Source organism: Mixophyes fleayi, chromosome 5 (assembly GCF_038048845.1).
Source record: "Mixophyes fleayi isolate aMixFle1 chromosome 5, aMixFle1.hap1, whole genome shotgun sequence".
Lineage (NCBI taxonomy): Eukaryota > Metazoa > Chordata > Amphibia > Anura > Limnodynastidae > Mixophyes > Mixophyes fleayi.
The window spans coordinates 201,453,541-201,476,430 of record NC_134406.1 but is presented as its reverse complement, the minus strand read 5'-3'; the positions used below and the strand labels follow the sequence as shown (position 1 = coordinate 201,476,430).

Genomic DNA, 22,890 nt, shown 5'->3' with positions numbered 1-22,890 from the left:
ATGGGACTGATTCAAGCTCTGAGCATCTTTCACATACGTGTTTTTCTAGCTGTAGCACTTGCACCAGCTACAGGGCAGGTGTATGTACTAACTGATAGTGATGACTGTCACTGAATCATCTTTGTATTAAAAAGTACACATATGCGTGCCACTAGATAGCACAGAATATGTGTATGCAAGGAATATAATATAAAATATCTACTTTATGTACAATACCCACCAAAAACATCCCAATTTATGTATTGCATATATAAAGGGAAAAAGGTGTTTTTTTCCCCCCAAACACCACTGTGGTGATTATAGTATTGAGTGGGTAACTTCTTTTATGATTTTTTTTTTTTGTGTTCTCATGGGACTTTATATTGCACATATGCATGTGTGTACTTTGCATATGTTCTGTCTGTCTACACATGGCATTTAGGCAGAGCATACTTTTACCCAGCTTCAAATGAAAACATATCTTGAGACCACCTTATATTTGAATACTGGCACATGTACGCTAAAGTTCCACGCTTGTTGTAAAACACAACTTGTATGTAGGTTGCGTTTGAAGATGAATCAAGCTCTGTAAGACCAAGATACTTTATGTAATCACGTTTATGGGCAAGGAGATACAATACCTCTAGCTAGTAGGCTTGTTATTTACCCTTTAATTGGCTTGCAAGAGTTTCATAAAAGTGTTGGTGATGATAGTGGTATCCTGTTTGTAAAAGAGCAATATTAGATTCCTTTACGTGCCAAGGTAAGGTCAGAAGAGTTGCTACTGCGGCACATTCAAATAGTGTCGATGGATAATCCACAGGGAGAATGAGAGCTCAGCCAGCGTATCTTCTTATTGATTGGTAAAGATGGGTGTCAGAGGGGTACACATAATGGCTACAAAGAATATCAGGCTAAAGAACCTTTTATTCCTGTTCCTTAAAAAGCCTAAATGGCAGTGAATGACCTGGAGCTGCAGGTGGGTCTGCTTTTCCTTTACTGTGCGTGATCCAAGTATAAACAAGTTGTGTTATCAGATTTTGGGGGAAGAAAAAAAAAAAAAGAGCAGGTGAGAATATAGAAGTTCAACAAGGTGCATTAACCAATAAGCCCAAACAGACTAATCTTGCGAACAAGGCCTTTCACCAAGACAACAAAGTCTTGGAATTTCAGTGACACAACCAAAATGGGAGAACACCACTTTTTGGATAAGGTAATGTAATTTGAACAACAGGGACAACCCCCTATCACAAAGTGCTATTTTATGATTTTAAAAATAAAAAGGTATAGAGAAGAGGCATTTCTTGTTGTCTGTAAAATGGCTTGAATTTTGCACCAGCTCGGAGCTAGCACTTTGGGTCTATACTTTTATTGGGACCTGCTTTGCACATCCACATTGTACACTTTGTCAAAGAAGCACAATTTCTGGTGTCCTCTGAACAATGTGCTAAAAAGCTTCACACACAAATATAACACATAATAAAAACTAGATGGTCCACTATCATGATTAATTTAAGCCATAAATTTGATGGGACATTTACAGGTTTGAATTTGCCCCTTTTTATTTTTCTGCATACCTCGATGGACTTCTAGTTTGAGGTGTATCCCGAAAGCAGAAGGTAGGTGGGCACATTGAAAGGCACTGGCCAGACCACGCATGCACAACTGTGCAAAACCAAAGTGTCTATATTGTGTGCTCCATAAAGTTTCTGATGTGTCCTTTTGATATGTTTTTGGAAAAATTATTTAAAAAAAAAAGTTATATAAAAACTGAAATTGAATAAAAAATGAAACAATAAAATAGTATTAACATTTATTTCAATGGACAACTTGGTCAGCCTTTTAAACATAAATAATTACATTTCCCACAATGTTTTCTTCAACTCTAGTGTTGGTAAATCAGCAGATCTGAATAAATCTGTCATGCCGCATGGCAAAGTAGGAGAAAATTTCAGCTTACTTTAGGATCATCGTGACCCATACTAAATTGTAATCCCACATGAGTAATATAAATTGAATTGAGAAATACAAAAAGCATTTACCATTCCAACAAAAAAGAGAAAAGGTGTCAATGTTGAATAATGAACAATTCTCATCCTAGCCACAAACACATACATTTTTCTACTTTTGTGGCAAGTTAAAAGTGTACACAACCAATAACACTTTGAATATTTTTTATTTCTCACCTTTGGGAAGACGGATGATTATGCATTATTGTCCATTAACAATTTACACATGGAAATGCAAAAATTTATATTATTTCTGCCATATGAGTAGTAGAAAATAGTAAACTTCTCTATGTAGTAAATCAGTGCAAAATCTTTCAGGGCTGGAGAAATCTGTGCTGAGTGTAAACAAGCAGATACTGGATAAGATGGACATAGTGACCCTCTGTGAGAACTGGAAGAGATTGTAGGCGAAAACAGGAAAGGTCACATGGATATGAGTACACCAAACATTTAAATGGCAAATGCTACATGGAATATGGAGGCAGAAAATGTGTACAATATACACCATATAAAGTACTTTTATTTCAACATGACTCATCTATATGTAGGCACTGGAGATTGTGTTAGAATCGAACAGAAAATAGAACAAAATTTTAAGTGTGCTTGTCAATTGTGTATAAAATGTTGGGAAAAGGGCAGTAAAGTTAGATATTTTCACAAATCAAAATGATCATTCTTGATTTTAACAGTGCTCTCTTGCTCCAAACACAGACTAAGCCAAATATCATTGATCCCTATGTTGAACACATTTACTATACACATGGTACCATTATTAAACACTTAAGGAATCAAAATTAAAGCAGCTTGTATTGGAAGTCCATCAGGTGTATGAGAAAGTAGGGCTGCATCATATTGCAAATAAAAAGTTGCTTTACAGCTGAATGGGTACAGTTGTTGCCAATTTTTTTCTAGAGCCAACACCAGGTTCTGATAATCTTCACCAGTTAATTTGATGGCTATCATTCATCTCTATGCTGCAACACATAGCATAGAATAAGAAATTTTATATAATCCACACAAGTTGCACATTAAAAAATCTGCACACCACACTTGGAAGTATGTTGAGCAAAAACAGTCATGTCTGACTTAATGGACTGCAAGGGATCAGCCCCTCCTGGTTCTGCTACACCCAGCATGTATACTACACATGAATGGTGTGCTAGATGAACTTTAAATGTGGACTATAATTCATAGAACTATCCCCATGATCTATTACAGCAGCTTTGTGCCATGTTCTTAAATTAATTGTACATATATGAAATTCTCCAAAAGGCACACATGCATTGAAGCTTCCTTATTTTAATATTACACTTTAAAAGTGTCATTATGTATTTACAGTTATGGTGCACTTGTGTCAAAGCACTTTTTTTTGTTGGCACAAATTATCTTAAATTAATTCATAAATTAACAGTGGGAAAAAGGAATATGTATTCTATTAGCTTCAGAAAAGTTAATTTCAGATCTGCAGGCACCGTAAAAAATGTGAATAACTGCTAGCACAAATCACTGTGCATTAACACATTGTAATATTGGGAAATATATTTAATTGATCAGGAGGAATAATTTAAAGCTATAAACACCATGGTCGCCATAAGTTACATTATGCAGACTTTTACAGCTATGAGATTGCATTGCTGCTTTGCAACACTGGCAACATAGATATTCTAGAACATTGGTATCTGTACACAGAACCTTTTCATTTATTAAAAAGGATCGGGAATTAAAGAACTGTTTTAACTGCAAACAGTTTACTAGGTCATGTACCACATTCATATTGTTGGCTCCCAGTCACAATTGATATGAAGGAATTTTTTAGCAGTTAGTCCGCATGCAGCTCCTGAGAAATTAAACATTTATATTGGATTTCATTGAAAAAGCTTAGAATATTACGTCTGTTTGCAGACATTAAGACATGCTGTAAAAAGCCATAAACAAGATTAACAGTGCTCTAATCTATATAATTTCTAGGAATAAGATTTGGTGCAGACTAAACAAATATACTGATGTGTTCAAAGTACAGCAGCTCTCTGCAAAAGTCATATCAAAGCTGGTTAAAATAACTGATGAGGTTTTCTGCACAAAATTGCACTAATTTAATAGTTTACAATACTGCGACAATGGTAAACATTACTATTCCTCTTTCTTCTTCCTAAAAGATAAAGTATCTTTGGTTTCTTGAAGCTTTTCAGATATTCTATCTTTTGTTTCTTCCATCTTTCCACTGATCATGTCCCTGGTTTCTTCCATTTTCTCAGTGATGCGTTCTTTTGTCTCCTCCATTCTGTCCTGTATATATTCTTTCACCAATGGCGGTGTGGACAAGTAGCCGTACTTCCTGAGATATTTAACACTAATGGAAGTTCCCCCTAATGTGACAGTATATCGAACCGGCGTTGCAATCTGCATAACAAAAGAAAAATAGTAGTATAAATTAGTTTCCTTCAGTTATGTAATTCTGTTCACTTTTGTCATTTTCATGGAATCTACCAAACACATAAAAAAAATACATATGGGATTTTGGATGCCTCACCAGGACACCATTCATTGAAGGAATAGCTTGCTTGCATGAAAAATGAGCAATACAAGCCACTTTACTGTCAATGCAGAGGTGAAGGGTGTAAAAAGCTGCCCTTTCATACACTTCCCCTACATTGTCGATGCACAAAAACAGGATGAAAGAGAATACAGCGATTTCTATGGTGTTATTCCTGAAAATGCTATTTGTGCCTAATTTGTTTAATTGTCAATGCCAATCTTCCTGCTAATGTCGCAAAGCATAGATCCATCATGTATCACATATCCAGTAGTTTACTAGCTAATTATAGTAGTTAGGTTATGAGGCTAGAATACATACTGAGCATGGGCTACTGCGCACAAGCCTTAAGTGCTTACAGGTCACGGCCATGTTGCTCCAGAAAGCTTGTAAGGCTTAACTTTGAATAGCAAATACAATCTAGCGAGTGATATCTATCCTCTGTCTGTGTGTAAAGCCCTAGTGACAATTTTTTATCTCTTTATTCACAAGTGGATTCCTTACATTCATAACTCGCATATTCAAAGTTAGCGCAGCCGCCATATATGGAGATATGGAGCTAAATGACTTTAGAAATTAGAACAACTTTACTTATGTACAATATATTAATGGTTATAGGATGACATGATCACGTTACAAGCAACATTGGTGTAAATGGGCTGAGGAAATCGTATTAGAACAACAAACTAATCAGAAGCATGACTCTAAAATACTGCAATTAGTTTCATATCTCCTAAACCAAACACCTGTCCCTGGAATTATTCATGTTTTCTCCTTATGCTACAAAATAGTTAAAACTAAAGAACAGATATTATAATAGTAGAAAAATCATCCAGATGGCTAGATGGTTCTAAATCCTTTCATGGCAGCAGGGATATGTATGCAGTGAAATCTAGGCTTTTCTGGTAAAGTTGACAGTTCCCATTCTTTACAGGTTCTGGTGCAGTGTTCGACATGTACATGCTTCTGGTCCCTTCACAACTATGGCCTAATTATCATGGAATCCAAATATCTTGTGGAGCTGCAAGGGACAAATAATCCTATTTTCTGTCAGAAAACCCCAAGCAAGACATTAGTTAGAGCAAGCAAAATCACATGTAAATATTTAGAAAAAGATCCATTAAAAATCTGTGGTTTGTGCACTGGATTGTACCAGGTATGTTAGCAGACTGACTTGGGGAATATTAATTGCAGCACACTGACACATCTACTGACACATCTACTGACCATGCCTCCAGGCCATAGTCTAATCACCATGTCATAGCAAACCCCACTAAAAATCAGATATTGACCTGGACACTTATTCACTTCTCTTATGATCATCCTGTCTGGGATACAGGAATAAAAATGTGTCACATGTATTTTACAGTTCTATCACACACCCTTTATGGCCTGCTGTTCCCATATCAAGTCAAACAGGGTTCCATCCTTATACCCCACCTTAAAACACAGCCAAAACAGTTATGGTTAATGTTACATTTACCATGGCAAACACATGGGGCTAGATTTACTAAGCTGTGGGTTTGAAAAAGTGGGGATGTTGCCTATAGCAACCAATCAGATTCTAGCTGTCATTTATTTAGTATCTTCTACAAAATGATAGCTAGAATCTGATTGGTTGCTATAGGCAACATCCCCACTTTTTCAAACCCGCAGCCTAGTAAATCTAGCCCATGGTGTAAGCACTATCAAGATGCATGGTTGTATTTTTATATTAGTAATTTAGCAGGTAATCGATCACAGAGCTTTGTGATTTACCATTTAAATCATACAAGTGGCTGAATGATAAGGTTCTTCTTGGCTGCATCATTTTACACCTGAATGTAGTGAAACCACTGAGCGTTTGAAACCCTGGCCACATTATACACTATTACACACCATACTGTTGATACTTTCATCTATTGCAACCACCTAACTTAATTGTTAAAACTATGATCTATAGAATTAATGACACTTATTGAATTTGGAAATTAGGTCAGTTTATTTATTATGATTAAAATGGTGGCGGTGAGAGCAACTTGCAAGTCAGCCAACAACTAATATCAAGAACCAAACAGTGTACAGCCACAGGTACAACCACTGGTACCAGAACCAAGTCCCTTACGATTGGCCAGTGCTAAATCTAGCGTCATCATGACTGCTCTCCCTAGGCTCAAAATGATGAGCTCTCACAAAGCAGGCCAAGGGGTCCATCTCACAAAGGGATCAAGAGCCAAAGTGCTTTGAAGGTGGCAGTGACGTGCAGCCAATCAGTGATAGCAATGTATAAAATTAGTCGCTGACTACAGAGGAGGCACAGTTTGGCAGGAGAGCTCTTGCAAAGAAAATTAATATTAAACATCATAAGGTGGGGGATTCGTGCAGTAGAAGAGAACCCACCCACACTGCATGCGACAGCTCATCCCCCAAGCTTTCTATTGGGGCAATTTGAAATCTTAAGCCTTAAATGGTAAGTGCCATAGATTTATTACAAACAGTTGTGTTTAATTTCATTCAGCCCATGTGGCCTCTCTCTTACTACTGACAGAACCCCATAGAGTAAGGCAAAACACACCTACACATACAGAAGGCCAGATTTCTAGTCGTATACAGCATAGGGCTAGACATACTCTTAAGTTAAAGTACGAATACTCATAACTTATCTTGCGTGAGGAAATCGGACATCAGTAGCCATACTGTGTTATTGGTTATGTGGGCAGCACGGTGGCTCAGTGGTTAGCACTTCTGCCACACAGCACTGGAGTCATGAGTTTGATGTCCGACCATGGCCTTATCTGTGCCGAGTTTGTATGTTCTCCCCGTGTTTGCATGGGTTTCCTCCAGGTGCTCCGGTTTCCTCCCACACAAACATACTGGTAGGTTAATTGGCTGTTATTAAATTGCCCTTAGTCTTTCTCAGTATGTGTGTGTGTATGTTAGGGGATTTAGATTGTAAGCTCCAATGGGGCAGGGACTGATGTGAATGAGTTCTCTGTACAGCGCTGGGGAATTAGTGGCGATATATAAAAATAGATGATGATTGGTCCTGAATATAAGCAGACACACAGCTTAGCACTAAGGCACTAGTAGTGTCTTGAGTTTGATTTTGACCAGGAGGGTGTATGTTCTCCTCACAGTCACATTGAATTCTTCCTGCTCAGGTTTCCTACCACGGTCCAAAGACATACTGGTAGACAGACTGGCTTATGACTGAAATCCCATCTGGTAGGTGTTTGTTTGTACACCTGTAGGGAAGTTAAGCTCCATTGGTTTAAGGACTACTGTGTCTGGATACATTCTGATTGTACAGTTCTAAACAATGTTTTGGTGCTATATATAATCCTGTCTGAATACATGAATAATATTCAACACCTACAGAATATTCACATTACATATTCATCCATTACTACATTTTTTTAAAAAAATCTCTTTAGCCCTATTTGATTTGTACTATTTTTTTTGGCTAAGTAGTAATTCCCAAAATCTTTTTTTTTTCTTTTTCCTTTCTTTTATGTACTTATGTTTAAGCTCGGGTCCAAAACCACCCCACATCAGGGAGCCATAACTTTATTTTAATACAGAACACACTTTAATCCTTGTATGAACATTGTGTAAGTAGTTCACCCTCATATATACCATCTTAATTAAAAGCTAATCATTACTTTCAATACTTTTACTTTCGCACAGTACACACAGAGCGGATGTACCAGTATTAAGCACTGCAAAGGTAAGCAGCTTTCAACAAGCTGAAAAGCCTGCTTAACAGTCTAGACATGGGGGAAAACATGCTGGAACGGGTGGATAACTTCGCTGCAAGCAACTACAAAATCTCAGTTTAAGACTGGTACCGTGTCCTAGATCACATTCACACCTGTAATTTGATCATTACGTAATCTGACAGAAAAAAAAATAAAAAAATCTCAATAAACAGAAAGGTTATTTTTTGGCAGACAAAAGTACATTGTAGCAACATTATACAGAGGAGGGAAATATCCCACACTTTATATATTTGTGCTAAATTGGAAGTAAAACATATGGGAATGGTTTAATGTGTACAGTGTAGATGTGCCTTTGACTATATACCCAGGAAGCAGGGAGTGCAATTTGAAACTGCTCCATTCAATTCCAAAATATCCAGTTCTAGATGATTTCATGAATTTCTTTAAAGTGAGACAGACTTCCAAGACTGTACTCAGATGTCAAATAAATGGCAAAACACTGTTTTCTCCAAGAGTTAAAGAAACATTAACTGGAGAGGGTTTGCTCACAGAAAGTAAAAGGTGCAAGCTAACATGGAATGGTAACATGTGAAGCACGCTAAGAGTATGTTTTATACCTCTACAAAGCAAATCTATAGCCACTTATAGGAACTATAGCGTCTTCCAGATTCAGACATGCTGGAGTGCTTCTTGTCGTAGATGATGCAATCAGAGGCAATTTTCACTAAAAGCAGCATGTGTCAATGTCAAATATTTGTAAGGATAAAAAGACAATGAAGAAAGATCACTTACTACACCCCCACCAGCCCCAGCTCCCATCACCATGACTCCTCCAGCACAGGGCTGTCAAACTTGCCAGGGTTATAATGAGCAGGCAATAATGTGGCTTTGTTATCGAAATATATCACTACAAAAAGGGGATTTAGTATGTACTGGCCACAGCACAGAATGACTGAAGGGCATACTGAGATAATTGATGGCAAGTTAGCATTAATCCCAACTTTGATTGTGCAAGTAAATGAATACAGGTCACAAACAAGTAAGCCAGTGATTGAAGGTGGTCTGTATATCTAGAAGTGTTCGGCTTTCTGTTACACATTCCATCATACATTTTTTTTAATGCGTGATGTCATGCAAGTGGGCAGGGCCTATTTGTTATATTCAGACCGATAGACCATACACAGGCAGGTGGTTTTTGCAATTGGTAAAAAAGCAAAAAACAAACATACAGTACAGTCCCCGTTATCATTTTTCTGGTAGGTTTTATGTAATCATAACGCAGCATCATCATGCTGTAGTAAGTATTTTAGAAATAAAATTATAAGTAATGTGCAAGCATAGTCAAATGAAACGTGATTTTTAGCATTCTCTCCATAAATTGACAATGTTTATAAATATTACCTTATACAAGGCATAGGCTGTGAGAACATTCCCACTCTGAGAATTCTTCAGAATGTTCAATATACTTTCAGGCAAACCAATGAACTCCAGGAATGGAACCACATTTACGCCCCTGATGGGTAGAAACAAAGTATAAAAATACAACACTGAAAGACAGGTTTTTGACACTTTAGACCCATAGGCGCAGTACGAATTCAAGTGTGTTAAATTTAGTGATTTTCATTATTCCAGCAATATGGATTATTATGCAAGTAAATCCTTCACACTGTAAGAGAACAATACATTAAGAATCAGTCCTGTACAGTCTATCATTTTATGTTGCTGCATATGTCAGTGCAGATGCACTATATCGCCTCACAAAACCCCCCAAAAACAAACCAAAACATTTTTTTTTTAAAAAACCATTATAAAATAATCAAAGTAGTTAACACTGAATAATTAAATGAGAACAGATTGTAAACTAGATTTCATATTACTGCAGTATTTCTAGTCATAGTGCGCCCTCTCCTGGATCTTGTATGCATTTGTCAAATTAAATATTTGCTAAATCCTTATTACATAAAGGTTAATCAGATGTATACATATGCGGAGATATAGTTTTATATGAGTTACATATTTTTACGGAACCTGAGAAATATACAATACATTTATGAAGAGCAAAACCAACTTTGACCTGCACGGTTTTATCGCGCTAGGTGGCAGCATTTACGGAGTAGTTGCTTAAGTGCAGTGTGGGGTTTCTTGCAAAGTACTGAGAAGGTGCATCGATGCACCGAGTTTTGCAGAGCAGTACAGAAACTAAAATTTCCTTTTGTGGTGAGAGATCAATGAAATTAGAAAAAGGAGTGGAAAATTTCACTCCATTGCCAAAGCTGGCTGTCTTCAGGTCTTGTCCTTTACTTTTAGTGAGACCGTACTCTTTAGCAATGTAACATGCAGAACACATCTTGCCGTGTGCAGCTGTGGTGTTTTGTAAAATAGCTCACATTTGCTACGCATTGTCTAGCATTCCACCTCAAAAAAGGTTAGTTATGGGGTCCTTCAATAGGCTTAAACAAGGTTATGTAGAGGAAAACACAAAATATTCTAGTTGAAACAATCAATTGCTGGTGATGTGCCGTCGACCATCACCACAGTCTGCTTGCACATTGCTGGCAGATACGTTACAGAATCTCGGCTCATTTTAATCCTTGCATCCCTATGAGACACAAGGGAAAATGATTGGAGATTCGAGAAAAAAACTTGGATTGTTCCGGAGACACAATGTGGCACATCACGATAAATTGAGTTCCCCAGCATGTGTTTCCAGTTTTACACCTTTATCTAAAATATTTTTAATCCTGATAAGCTTCTTAAAAATGTACAAATTTATAAATGTGATTAGTAGTGCAGTTATATAAGGATTCTTGTATTTTCAGTTTAATAGCGATTTAAATTGCCAAATGGCTTCAAGTATACCTAGGGCCAATTACTTCAAGATACAATACAGCATATCATATTTGTTATATTATTAGGGCCAGCACTGGTGATATAAAGATGGGGAAAGAAAACTGTACGGCCATAATGTCACAACAAATTCAGCATTCAAGCATAAAAGTGGTGTCTGGTAAAGTGAACACCACAGGAGCAGTGTCTGGACATATTTGATAATAATCAAGCAAAAAGAATACCAATGATGTCGCATTGGAGGTTGTTGTAATTTAGTTCCTTTGTGCAAGAGAACAGTTATAACAAGTTATTTTTTTAAACCATCACATAGATTTGACGAGATGACGCTCGCTCTCAGTTCCGTTAACGGTCACTTGATGACATTCCGTGCAGGGTCAATCAGTTTTGTTAACACAATCAAAGTATTCACATATCAGCAAACTTTGGTTTTCAACAAAATATAGTGAGTGACATTTTAAGATTCCCACACAACTTGTTTGGACCTAATCGGACATAAATCGCTATGTGTATGGGGGTCCGTACTTACTGCCAAACCCAAACACCATGTGAACAGGGTGATCGATAGGATGTGTCTACTCAACAACCATACCAATTGCGCCACATAGAGTACACTCATTCAGCCTAAGTGCGGAATGGCTGGATCTCTATTTGTTCAGTACAATTCATTACCTTAAAATGGATTGGTTAATAAAACTGTGATAATCAAGATAACTGTAAAATGCAATAATGAAGAAAACTGGTTTTGTAAATCATTTCAGTGTTTTTCCCTTTTAAAATCAGAAACTTTATTTTTTGTGGTTTTACTACGCTCCTATTGTCATGGCAATGACAGAACTATTGATGTAATTACAATTTTATAATGTTTAGCTGCTAGCATATAGCACATACATTATTATACAAGTCCTACATCTAAAATACTAATTCCTATGAGAAATAATGCAACCAGATAAATTACTGGAATAAATCAAACACTGAAGTATAACCACAAAAAACGCTTCTGATTACATGTAGTGTATGGCAGATAGACAGACAATTCAAACTATTGAGAAACACAGAGTGGTCTGATAATGGAGGAAACCGTATAAAACCGAACTGTAAAACTATTTCACAGATAACGAAGTTTATGTAAAAGTTGATTTAATTGTTGGATGTGTTTCTGGAGATGAAATAAAACCCTGAGAGTTGGTACTACATAAAGCGTTATTCAATCAGTATAAAATGTCAGAACACAACACATTCTGCTGTCTGGGTCAAAGACCTAATACTTTAATAGCCTGGAACATATAATGCAAAGGAGTACGCTAAGTTTAGATTGACATTTGGGATCAGTAGCTGCTAGAAAGGGCAATAATGCCAGCTGGTTATGGGGTAACTAAAACAAACACTTGTACTATAATATTCGCTGATGTCAAGTGCTTAGCTTTCCAGCTGTAGGCTGGGTATGCAAAGTCTACAGCTGACGTGTATTACACACAGGAAATTGTGTTCCAAAACAGAAACAGGTGTGGAAACAAAACCACATAGCTACTAACTTTAATTGGGATAGACAAAAACTTTCTCCTAAATTCTAAATAAAGCCATTGTCATGCTATGCAATTTGAAAGAGGGAGAAAGTGATGTACTTATGTGGAAAACAACCTGCATATGTTTAGCGATCTGTGATATGTATAGTTTACTGCATTCATGTCATTATGGGACAGTTTTACAAAATGAAGGAAGAGAGGACAAAACACATTCAAAAACATGTGTAAAAACAAACACAAAACCCAATGATTAACAGGCAGAAAACAAATGGAAAGCAGTATGTAAATATTCTCCTCGTTACAAAAGTAATGAAATAAAATACCCACATGTAGTCACTGATCAACCACATATTTGGACCCAACAGATCGAATCCACTTGATTGAATAGATCTGGTGGGGGGCTTTGGGGCCACATGTAAAATAATCCTATGCTCATGTGGTTTAAAATGAACAAATGGCCTAATAAACAGTCAAATGTGTGGCTAAAGTAAGATATCAATAGGGGATCATTTTGGTTCCAACTTTAGGCAGCCCAATGAAAATTATAGTGCTGCACTAATGATTATTTTTCTGGGGACGACTAATAAGGTGTTCTTATAGCGCAGTCATATAACTATATTAGTTTCCATAATTCTTTATAAAGCTACTATCACACAAGTAATACCCTAAAAGTTTATCCCACAAATGAATTGGCTTTTGTGTATATTAAGGAAGCTTTGACGAAAGTATAGGGCCAGCAACATGAGTACATAGTTTATTTTTTTTGTAATGTAAGAAATATTCTGCATCTGAATATGGGTACAATTAAACTATGTGCAAAAGTCTTCATTGTGGGAGTAAGGGAAGACAGGGTAATAAACTGTTTAGTGGGTCCAGTTTTGTGAGTTTGGACAACATTCATTCTGTGTTTATATGATATGTGTACGTGTCATTCTGAGTGGGTGACACAATCTCATGATGCGTAGAGAGTTAAGGAGGGTGCATCAATATTTGTAATAAATACATTTTTTTTGAAATCCATTATTTATTTAGCTTATTTTTCCACCAGGGGTGTAGTGGGAACTGATGCGTTTCCCCTTTGCACACTAACATTGCAAAATCAACACTAATAAAATGTTATTGAAATAGCAGAGTTGCTATAGCGCTCCTTAGCACTCCAAAAATCTATGTCTTTTGTACTAAGGCCAAACACAGCATGTATAAAAGGTGGTCGCAAGGGGTTCTGGTTACAGAGAATTTCATGTATTGTGCAATACACACACTAATGCAACACAAATCCTCATGCACATAGCAACAACTGTCACTCTGCACATGGATGTCCCAATGCTACCTAAAGCTCAACATATCCAAAACAGAGCTTGTACTCTTCCTCCGCCCAGTCACCCCCCCCCCTCTCAAATGTCACTCACCGTCAATAATGCCACAATTCCAAAGCCAGCAGCCATAGTGTCACACTTGATTCCGCCATTTATTTCTTATATCCAGCCCAGTCACCTCCACCTTAGCGATATTGTTAGAATACTACCCTTTTCTTACCCCAAGATGCTACCAATACTTTTAACCGCTCTCTTACTATCTCTACTTCTACAACCTTCTCCTATCTGGCACTGCCTCCATCCATCTTTCCAGGCTTTAATCCATTTTTAATGCTGCAGAATGGCGGATTTTCTTCTGTTGCAGCTCTGTATCTGCCGCTCCACTTTGCAAATACAAATACTGGCTTCTGTGTGCTCCAGAATGCAATTCAAATTGCTCACCTTTACCTACAAAGCCCTCAACAACATGCGGCTACCCAATTATTGAATTTCCTACTACGTCTGATCAGACGCTCGGCATTCCAAAATTTACAAAGTCTATGAAAACCCATCTCTTTATATATACTCACATTGGTACACCATCCCAGCTGTCCCATTCTCACACTCCTTGCTCTTGTTTCAACTGTGCCCTCTTCTAATTAGAATACAAGCTCCATCATAAACAGAGGCATCCCCTCCTTACCCTTTGTTTTCATGTCTTTATCTACCTCGTTTGTATGAGATATGTTTGACCTGTGTTCCCCACTGTCTGGTTCTGTGGAGCACTATAGCACCTTACAAATTTACAATAATAATTATAATAATGCAAAGTGATTATGGGATTGTATCTCTTGCAGATGCACAATTCCTGGTTTTGAGGGCTGCTTAGCTTACAGACTTTTTTGATGTGTCAAATCAATTATAAATGTAATCAAGACTATTTTTCCCTCATTGACATGAGACTTTGGTTATAAACTAATGTTCCTTGTTGGTCCTCAAGTTGTGCAGACTTGGGAAATAGATTTAATTTTAATACGTTTCTACACAGAAATCTTGTTTTTGTTTCTTTTAAAAGGATATTTTTGAAATAAACATATGAATAGTATTCACTATACTAGGGAACTAGGGAGCCGGTTAGCAGGATTGTCCTGCGATCGTGCCGTGGACCAAGTCCATTACCAACTATATTTAGTGTCCCGGAACTAGGGAGCCGGTCAGCAGGATTGTCCTGCGATCGTGCCGTGGACCAAGTCCATTACCAACTATATTTAGTAGGTTCATTTGAAAATGCTATAATCCTGTTAGACGAATGGAACGATAGACCACATGCCGGTCAAATCCCGGCGAATTTTATAGGGAGTTCCGCATAGTGTATATGTGTCAATCAGACTAAGGTGGGACACTGTATCCATATAGGAATCGCATAATAGGGACAAGGTTACCAGTACCTCTTGCTACTATTATACAAATAGCAAGGATACCCCCTTTTAATATCATAGTGATCAATAGCTGGTGTTTCCCTATACTCCGATTTAGAACCTACCAATAACGGAGATTACACACTGCAGATATACCTTTCATGTGACAGGGCAATCTTAGTGTCAATCAGTTACAATTCGAGTCTTTAATGTTATGTGTGACAGAACAATAAAATATCTGTGTAATAAACCAATAACATACCTAAGGGTAATTATACCCTAACTGAACACTATTTAACAACCTTTTATTTTGTACCCTGTCTTAATAACAACAAACCTATCCTTTCTCTCTATCTAATGAAGGAAGTAATAATTAAAATATAATTAATAATAATAAATATGAATAAACCTTATATATGCACATATACTGATATTTAGATCGGTGGGAAGTGATCCCTAAGTGATATAATAGTATTTGCATATATTGAAAGAAATACATGAGCCAATCTTGGTTCACAGTGCACGATTCTGTTAATTGACAAATCAGAACTAATCAATTACCACTGACCTAGAGATATTTTCAGCCAATATATAAAGTAATTGATTAATAACCGGCTCTTCCTAGGGGTCTATTTTATTATTCTCATTACACCATTTTCTAATCTTTTTCACTTCTATATTTTTAATAATTCGCCTAGTCTGACATTGGATATTTGTCCGAATTTTTAACTATAATTACTAATAAAGTTGATTTTATTTTATTTCTATGGACAGGAGTGCCCCATATACTACTCTTTTCAGTTGATGTCTACTATCAATTGAATTTTCCTATATTCTAGATTTGTCTAGTTTTGGGAGCACCCCCTCACAATATATATTATATGCATTTAGGTTTGTCCTTACCTTAGAGCGGATTGGTAATCTCCTCTTTTTTTCCCCACTGTCTGGTTCTGTGGAGCACTATAGCACCTTACAAATTTACAATAATAATTATAATAATGCAAAGTGATTATGGGATTGTATCTCTTGCAGATGCACAATTCCTGGTTTTGAGGGCTGCTTAGCTTACAGACTTTTTTGATGTGTCAAATCAATTATAAATGTAATCAAGACTATTTTTCCCTCATTGACATGAGACTTTGGTTATAAACTAATGTTCCTTGTTGGTCCTCAAGTTGTGCAGACTTGGGAAAGAGATTTAATTTTAATACGTTTCTACACAGAAATCTTGTTTTTGTTTCTTTTAAAAGGATATTTTTGAAATAAACATATGAATAGTATTCACACTGCTTCTTATCTGTATAGCACTACTATACAGTGAAGTTGCTTCTGCAAGCTCAGCCAAGCACTCCTATTGTCCAGACACTGGGGCATAGGGCAGAGTATTACTGACCCACACCTGGCAGATTTCTCCTCAATGTTACATCACTGCAGAATGCCTTTGTGACCATTCCGGAAGCTCTCTGCAGCTAACTGAATATGCCCCATGTGGTTAAAATGTGTCTACCAAGCTTTAAGAATATGCAGTGAACGTGAATAAAAACATTCAGGTGCAATGAACCCTTATTACTTACAGTATACTAAAATATTAATTGTCCAATACAATTATAATTGCAATACAGGATTCAAATAGAATTCCTTACATCCAACAGAGCCAATGATTCCAAATCACATTTATTTCCATTTTAAAATCCTTTGATCTTCACATATTCTCTACTTCAATATACACTACTGATGCGGATATGTGCAGTACTAGAACATGAATAAGGCCATTTACTTTATCTAATAGGCACATTTTTAAAATATGATTTGCTCCCTCAGTTACATGTGTCTTTTTGCTGATCACACATTTATTAATGCTGAATATTGAGGCAAGTAAATTTTTGCATTCAGTTTGTTTTTATTCTGAAATACATGCATAGCATGTATCTCTATCCTGCCTGTTACAAACTGCACACAAAAACATTATAACACACAATATAAATCTTACAGCTAACTGAAAATCTAGGATTGAAAATGTGGAACAAAATAGATCAAACCTACACCAAGATTTGCCCAAACCACACCTATGCCCAAATGGATGAGGCTAGACTCTTTGGTCTCATGAAAATCGAAAAAAATACTAAACCGTTAATAGGTATGAACCCCCCCCCTCCCCCCCCAATGTATCCTCTCCTGAGTGCAGTATTATGAGGCACTGCGACCTCTCTATGCAGAGAGAATAAAATAGCAAATACAATTATATTTGACTAAACACAACAAAAAGTTATTTTGATTTATTGCCGTGCAGATACTTACTTCATAGCTGCATAATAAAAGGCTCCAAGCCATACACTGGATGTCAGCACATGTACGGTAACCATAACTTTTCCATATTGTTTAAACGTCTTTTTAAACCTCTGGACTAGGCCAATGGACTTGTCTTGCAAAGGATCTGTTTCCTCTGGAGCTACAAGGGGATCTTTGGCATCAAGTATTTCTTTACTTTTGAGTGAGTTATCGGGATCAGGAGAAGGACTGTGAAGGGATTTTTTGTCTTGTTGCGAATCTTGCCCAGGGAATGAATGAAGCCATTGCTTTTTCACTAAAGCCTGGCATCCAATCCTGGCTGAAATAAAGTATCTCCTCTGCTGTCTACATGTTCGCAATGACAAGGTGGAAACAGAGATTATATTGGTTGGAGTATATCTCAGATATAATGTCCTCAGTAGATGCATGCTGACATCAAGTCTATATGCAAAGAAAAAAAAAAAAAAAAAAAAAGATATTAAACACATTTTCCAGAAATAAAAGTAGGCTATATATAAAACAATTAAAAAATGACTTGGCTCAATATCATTCAACCACAGCCCCTTCCATCTCATTTTAGGCCTGTTCGCTCATATGTATTCTTTCAATATACATTAACACAAAAGAATGAATGTTTTGTATATGTTTTAAACATAAGAAAGTCTAGTAAAGAATTCCCCTCTCGAGGCCATGGACAAGTACATTGTACAAAGTTTTGTTGAACAGATTGCCTACATGGCTGCTGCCCTAGGTTTAGAACTTACGGTCTGGGCCTCCATAATGCAGATTTGAGATATAAATTAACAGAAATATAGTAATTTTAGGATCACATTTTAAGCCTTAAAAGCAAACTAACATTCACTTCCCATTTAAAGCAACAAGGAGATGTAGCCAAAAATCTGTGTTTTCTGGGCTGAGAGAGGCATTGCCCAACTGTCTAGGTTTGGCAATCACCCAATCACACACAGTATGATTCTGCTGCACATCATATAAGAGGCCACAGTTGATAAGATCTGGCCTTTTGGAACTAGGATCCATACTGGCATAATGGGGCTCCCAAACACTGCAATATGAGGTCTGTTGCCTGTTATCAACATGTGTGGCCAGCATTAGGCTACGTAGAGCTATTTTTTATGCCAAGAAACACATGTTGAACAGGCAACTTTCAGCAGAATCCCCTGCTGAAACTTTCTGGTGCATAAAGTTAAATAACAAAACAAAACAGAAGAACTGTATATATAGCACTCAAAATTAAATCCACCCATTTAAAATTAATTTATTTTTAGCCAAAATATTACGCAGTGCTTTTCAATCATACATACACTAATTGAATAGGAAACAACATATCAATAATATTACTGTACCTTATCCAAGCACATATAACAAAGCAGCCAGTAACCCAATATCCAGATAAGAGCTTTTAAGTGTTGTCACAAAGATGCTATGCTTGTAACCAACATTCTACAAATTCGTTATCAGCCAGTGCCTGGAAAAAACAAAATAAGATAAATAATAAATAAATGATGGAACTAAATTGGCCCATATAATCAGCTTGGTGACGGAGCACCCTTATTTAGAATTATTTAGGAATGAATAATGCGGTTTATAGTTTTGTCATGTAACAGGTGAACACTGCAAAACTATCCTGAAGAATTCAAGCACAGAAAGGATAAGACAGAATCTTTTTCGTTTTAACAACTGATTTGCTCAGCAAACCTTACCTTGTTGAATAAAGAACTTTTTCCAGTGCCTAAGTTAATATTTTGTAAACTCAAACAGTATATTTATGATAATTTAGTCACTAAGGGCATCACCCACATTTTGACAAGTTCTCATATGATGTTTTAAAAACATGAATATGCTTCTACAAGGGGTAATCTTAAAATTCCATCCCCCACCCCTTACCAGAATGGGACAACCTTCTCCTGTGTTGCTGAGGAACCTGATAAAATAGGACACCCACAAGTGTGGGACTGACTTGTGGGTATTTTGTTGAGGAGGAAACCCCACAATTAAAGTAAAGGGGAGGAGAATTCTCTTTTTTTGTGTGGGAACCCTCACAATACTATTTTTGGGAAAGAAAGTGATTTAATTTGGGGGTTAGTTAGTACAAATGGAGGAAAGGTATGTTATGGTGTCGTACCCGTCATACAGCATTAATAATAAATTAAAAAAATAGGAGTACAATTTAGTAATTTACAAAAACACATAAAAAGATAATTTTGTAGACATTTTTATTTGCTACTTTAATTTGTATATGACAAAGGATGATTATACCTGCTATATTATAGAGGGTCTGTAAATCAAACCAAATAGCAAATGCATTCAAGGCATTTGATGTACGGCTTCCATACACCTGGTACAGAGGTGTATGCATCTTGAGAAGTATCTGACTCCGCATGTGGGCGTAAGTGTGATATTTGTTTCACATTAGATTGATTTGAGCCTTTTTTTTATTTAACAAATATGAATCCAACTCAGCAACAGACCCCGTGTGTGGAAACACTAAATAACTCCTGGTAGGTCTACTGCTGGATTGAAAATAAGAAAGTATTTAGTGGGGCTGGTGTGTAATTATTATTTGGATGATAATGTATTATTTGTTTATAATGGAACTAGTGTGTAAAATGGTTTGGGGGTGCAGACCTTTTTACAATAATTCTGTGGAAACATGGGCTGGTGTAATAAGGAAACAGGGTAAAGTGTTTTTCTGTGGGACAGGCGGCTATGTACTCCATCTTCGTGGGGGGGCAGACATGCCAAGCTATGTACTCCTCTAGGGGGACACAAGATGGTATAGTGGGTTGTACGTGTTTTGGGCTTCATAATAAATAATATTTCGGTATGTAGCCGTTGAATAGCAAAGAGCTATTGTTCCCATCCCTAAAATGTTTGCAAGGCTTGCAAATTCTTTAATAAGAGGGCCACCTTTTTGCCCATCACTGATCTACTACTTTGTCCTGGTGTACAAAAAAAGGGAGGAGGTCAGATGGCTGTCCTTGGCCTTCACATACCTCCTTGTGAAGGGAAGGAGACTGCAGTACGCTGGTGACTACTACTGATGATGGCAAAACAATGTAAGAGATGGTGGAGGAAAGGAAAGACAATTGAGCCCTGCCCTACAATGACAGTAATACAGTGCTAATAGAAAGCTACACTTACATTCCCTTTCTATTACTGCAGTATCACTATGGTAACCAGTATATTGCCCTATTAAGAGGGCAAAAAAAGATGAAAGCCAAGCTTCTATGGAGTCAGATGGAGCTAAACACACAATTACAATATGGTCACAAACAGACATAGATGGATGTGAATTGTTATATACAACACAAAAACTGCTTTTTTTTTTATTACAGTACATTTTTCCTTAGGGTTATAAATTAATAACAATCGCTGTTGACTAGAGAATATTTTAATTATCAGTAAAGTGGTGAACAAGTGTTTTTAGTTCAATAAACAATGATTTAACAATGTTTATGTTGTAGTTCCATTTCTTTTTAGGATTTTAATATAAATGACAGAGGGTCCTAAGGACTTATTACCATTATATTGGAATCACTAAAGTGGCAAACTTGCTACTACAGGGGCCCCAATACTCCTCCTGCAGCCCAGGAACAGACCTGGCACTTTTTATAAAAAGGGTTTGTAGTCGCTGGGAGAAGGAGGCACTCCCCATCCCACAGGTTTTTCTGTTAGAAGTGGGAATAAGTTCAGAGAGTCTACCCTGTTTTCCATTGCAAACTAGTCCAGGCTGTTTAGTGCTGGGATTTTATTGGGGAGTTTTCCAACGGGGTTACTACATGTAGCACACATGCTGGGAATTTGACCGAAAGGAAAAATGGCTGAGGCTTAAGCACTAGCTAATAAGAGCGAACTTTCAGTCCGGCTCTCCTTGATTTGCAGTCCCACCTACCCACCCTATAGAGTAGACTTTTAAGCATATTACTATATAGCACCAACCTATTATGCAGAGCTTTACAGGGCATTTGTGTCCGTCCCTGCCCAGGTAGAGCTTACAGTCTAACTTTTCTACAACACAAATATTAACGGATTGAACCACGGAAGGATAACGAAAGCACCAGGAAGAAACCTACGTAATCATGGGGAAAAACATACAAATTCCACACAGACAGTGCCCTGGTCAGAATAAAATTCATGGCCCTAGTGTTGTGTGCAGCAATTCTAAAAGGAATTCAATAACCTGTGAAGTTCCTTCGGAGCCTTGTTGGATGTGCGCCTGCATGCATTTGGGAGTATTTAGACAAGTAAAACATTGCTAATTTGTCCTTGCACCTCTAAGCACCCTTTTGTTTGTAAACTATCTTTGATCAGTTCTTTATTAAAAACCAGCTGCAAATTTACACTCTGTAAAAGTGAATAAAACTTATACATAGCAGTGTACTGTTTATTAATAAATAGACATTCTTTTCCTAACACACTATAAAAATGTCTGCGTTAATACACTACTATGAGGAAAAGAGGGCAATGACATGCTTAAGTTAAAAGTTTTCCACCCGAGCCCAGCCCATTCCTGAGGGTTATTGCACCTGATTTTATTAGGTTCTCCACGAGTTTGTGTGAATTCACAAAAGTTCCATTCATTCACAATACCAGAATTACTGATATCACATTAAATAAACATGGGTTGTGCTAAACGTACACATAGATTTCAGACAAGTACTAATAATAAGATAAATGGATATTTTTTTTACACAAGTATCTTATTTGAACACACGCGACATGGCCAATGACAAGACATAATAATGTAACCCATAAAACCCCTTACAACCTTGAACTATGGTGTATAATTCAGCACATGATGTAATTGGATGCAATCATGCAACAAGCTTTCTGAAAAAAAAAAAAATATTCAATGTGCTTCAAAAGCTAAGTGATAGATACGGCATTAACAGAACTCTAAAAAAACAGATTTGATAAAATACAGACTATAGAAGTAACATGGAGAAGGAAATACCCAGGCGTAATACTGAAACTCATGCTTTCACCTCAAGGGTATGTGAGAAGGCCCAGGGCTTGCCCTCCAGACATGTCATTAACAGTCATTGTGCCCCCACTTGTACCTGTACCAGCCAACAAGCCGCTGTGTTCTATTTCAGCGCAAGGAAATGACAAAGTAATTGGAAGCTGGGACCATGCACCGTGCAGTCCTGACCCTCCCACTCCAGGCACTGCGCGGATAAGGAGGCCCTGCACACGCTCACCCAGCACTGAGGCATCACGGGAGTTGTAGTTTCACTTTCTAAGCAGGACTGTTATACAGCAGAAAGCCGCATCT

General features: G+C 37.1%; 1 protein-coding gene across 3 annotated transcripts; it reads right to left on the bottom strand.

The window, feature by feature from the left end:
* Nucleotides 1–1,780: 1,780 nt before the first annotated feature.
* On the bottom strand, nucleotides 1,781–22,803 carry FAM210A (family with sequence similarity 210 member A). 3 transcript variants are annotated; one of them, XM_075213259.1, is made up of 5 exons: nucleotides 22,570–22,803; nucleotides 18,959–19,080; nucleotides 17,604–18,035; nucleotides 9,621–9,732; nucleotides 1,781–4,388 (listed from the first exon to the last, which is right to left on the bottom strand). In XM_075213259.1, the coding sequence occupies exons 3-5, from the start codon at nucleotides 18,020–18,022 to the stop codon at nucleotides 4,119–4,121; spliced, it is 801 nt and encodes a 266-aa protein (XP_075069360.1). In that variant the 5' UTR covers nucleotides 18,023–18,035; nucleotides 18,959–19,080; nucleotides 22,570–22,803; the 3' UTR covers nucleotides 1,781–4,118. The 3 variants fall into 3 exon arrangements, with proteins under 3 accessions (XP_075069360.1, XP_075069358.1, XP_075069359.1); XM_075213257.1 differs by having other exon boundaries at nucleotides 22,601–22,803; XM_075213258.1 differs by having other exon boundaries at nucleotides 22,676–22,803.
* Nucleotides 22,804–22,890: the final 87 nt, after the last annotated feature.

Coding starts and splice junctions, on each gene's coding strand:
- FAM210A (XM_075213259.1), bottom strand. CDS start 18,022: ATGCATCTACTGAGGACATTATATCTGAGATATACTCCAACCAATATA. Junction 9,733..17,603: donor TTTTATTATGCAGCTATGAA/GTAAGTATCTGC, acceptor TCTACCCATCAG/GGGCGTAAATGTGGTTCCAT. Junction 4,389..9,620: donor CAGCCTATGCCTTGTATAAG/GTAATATTTATA, acceptor TTTGTTATGCAG/ATTGCAACGCCGGTTCGATA.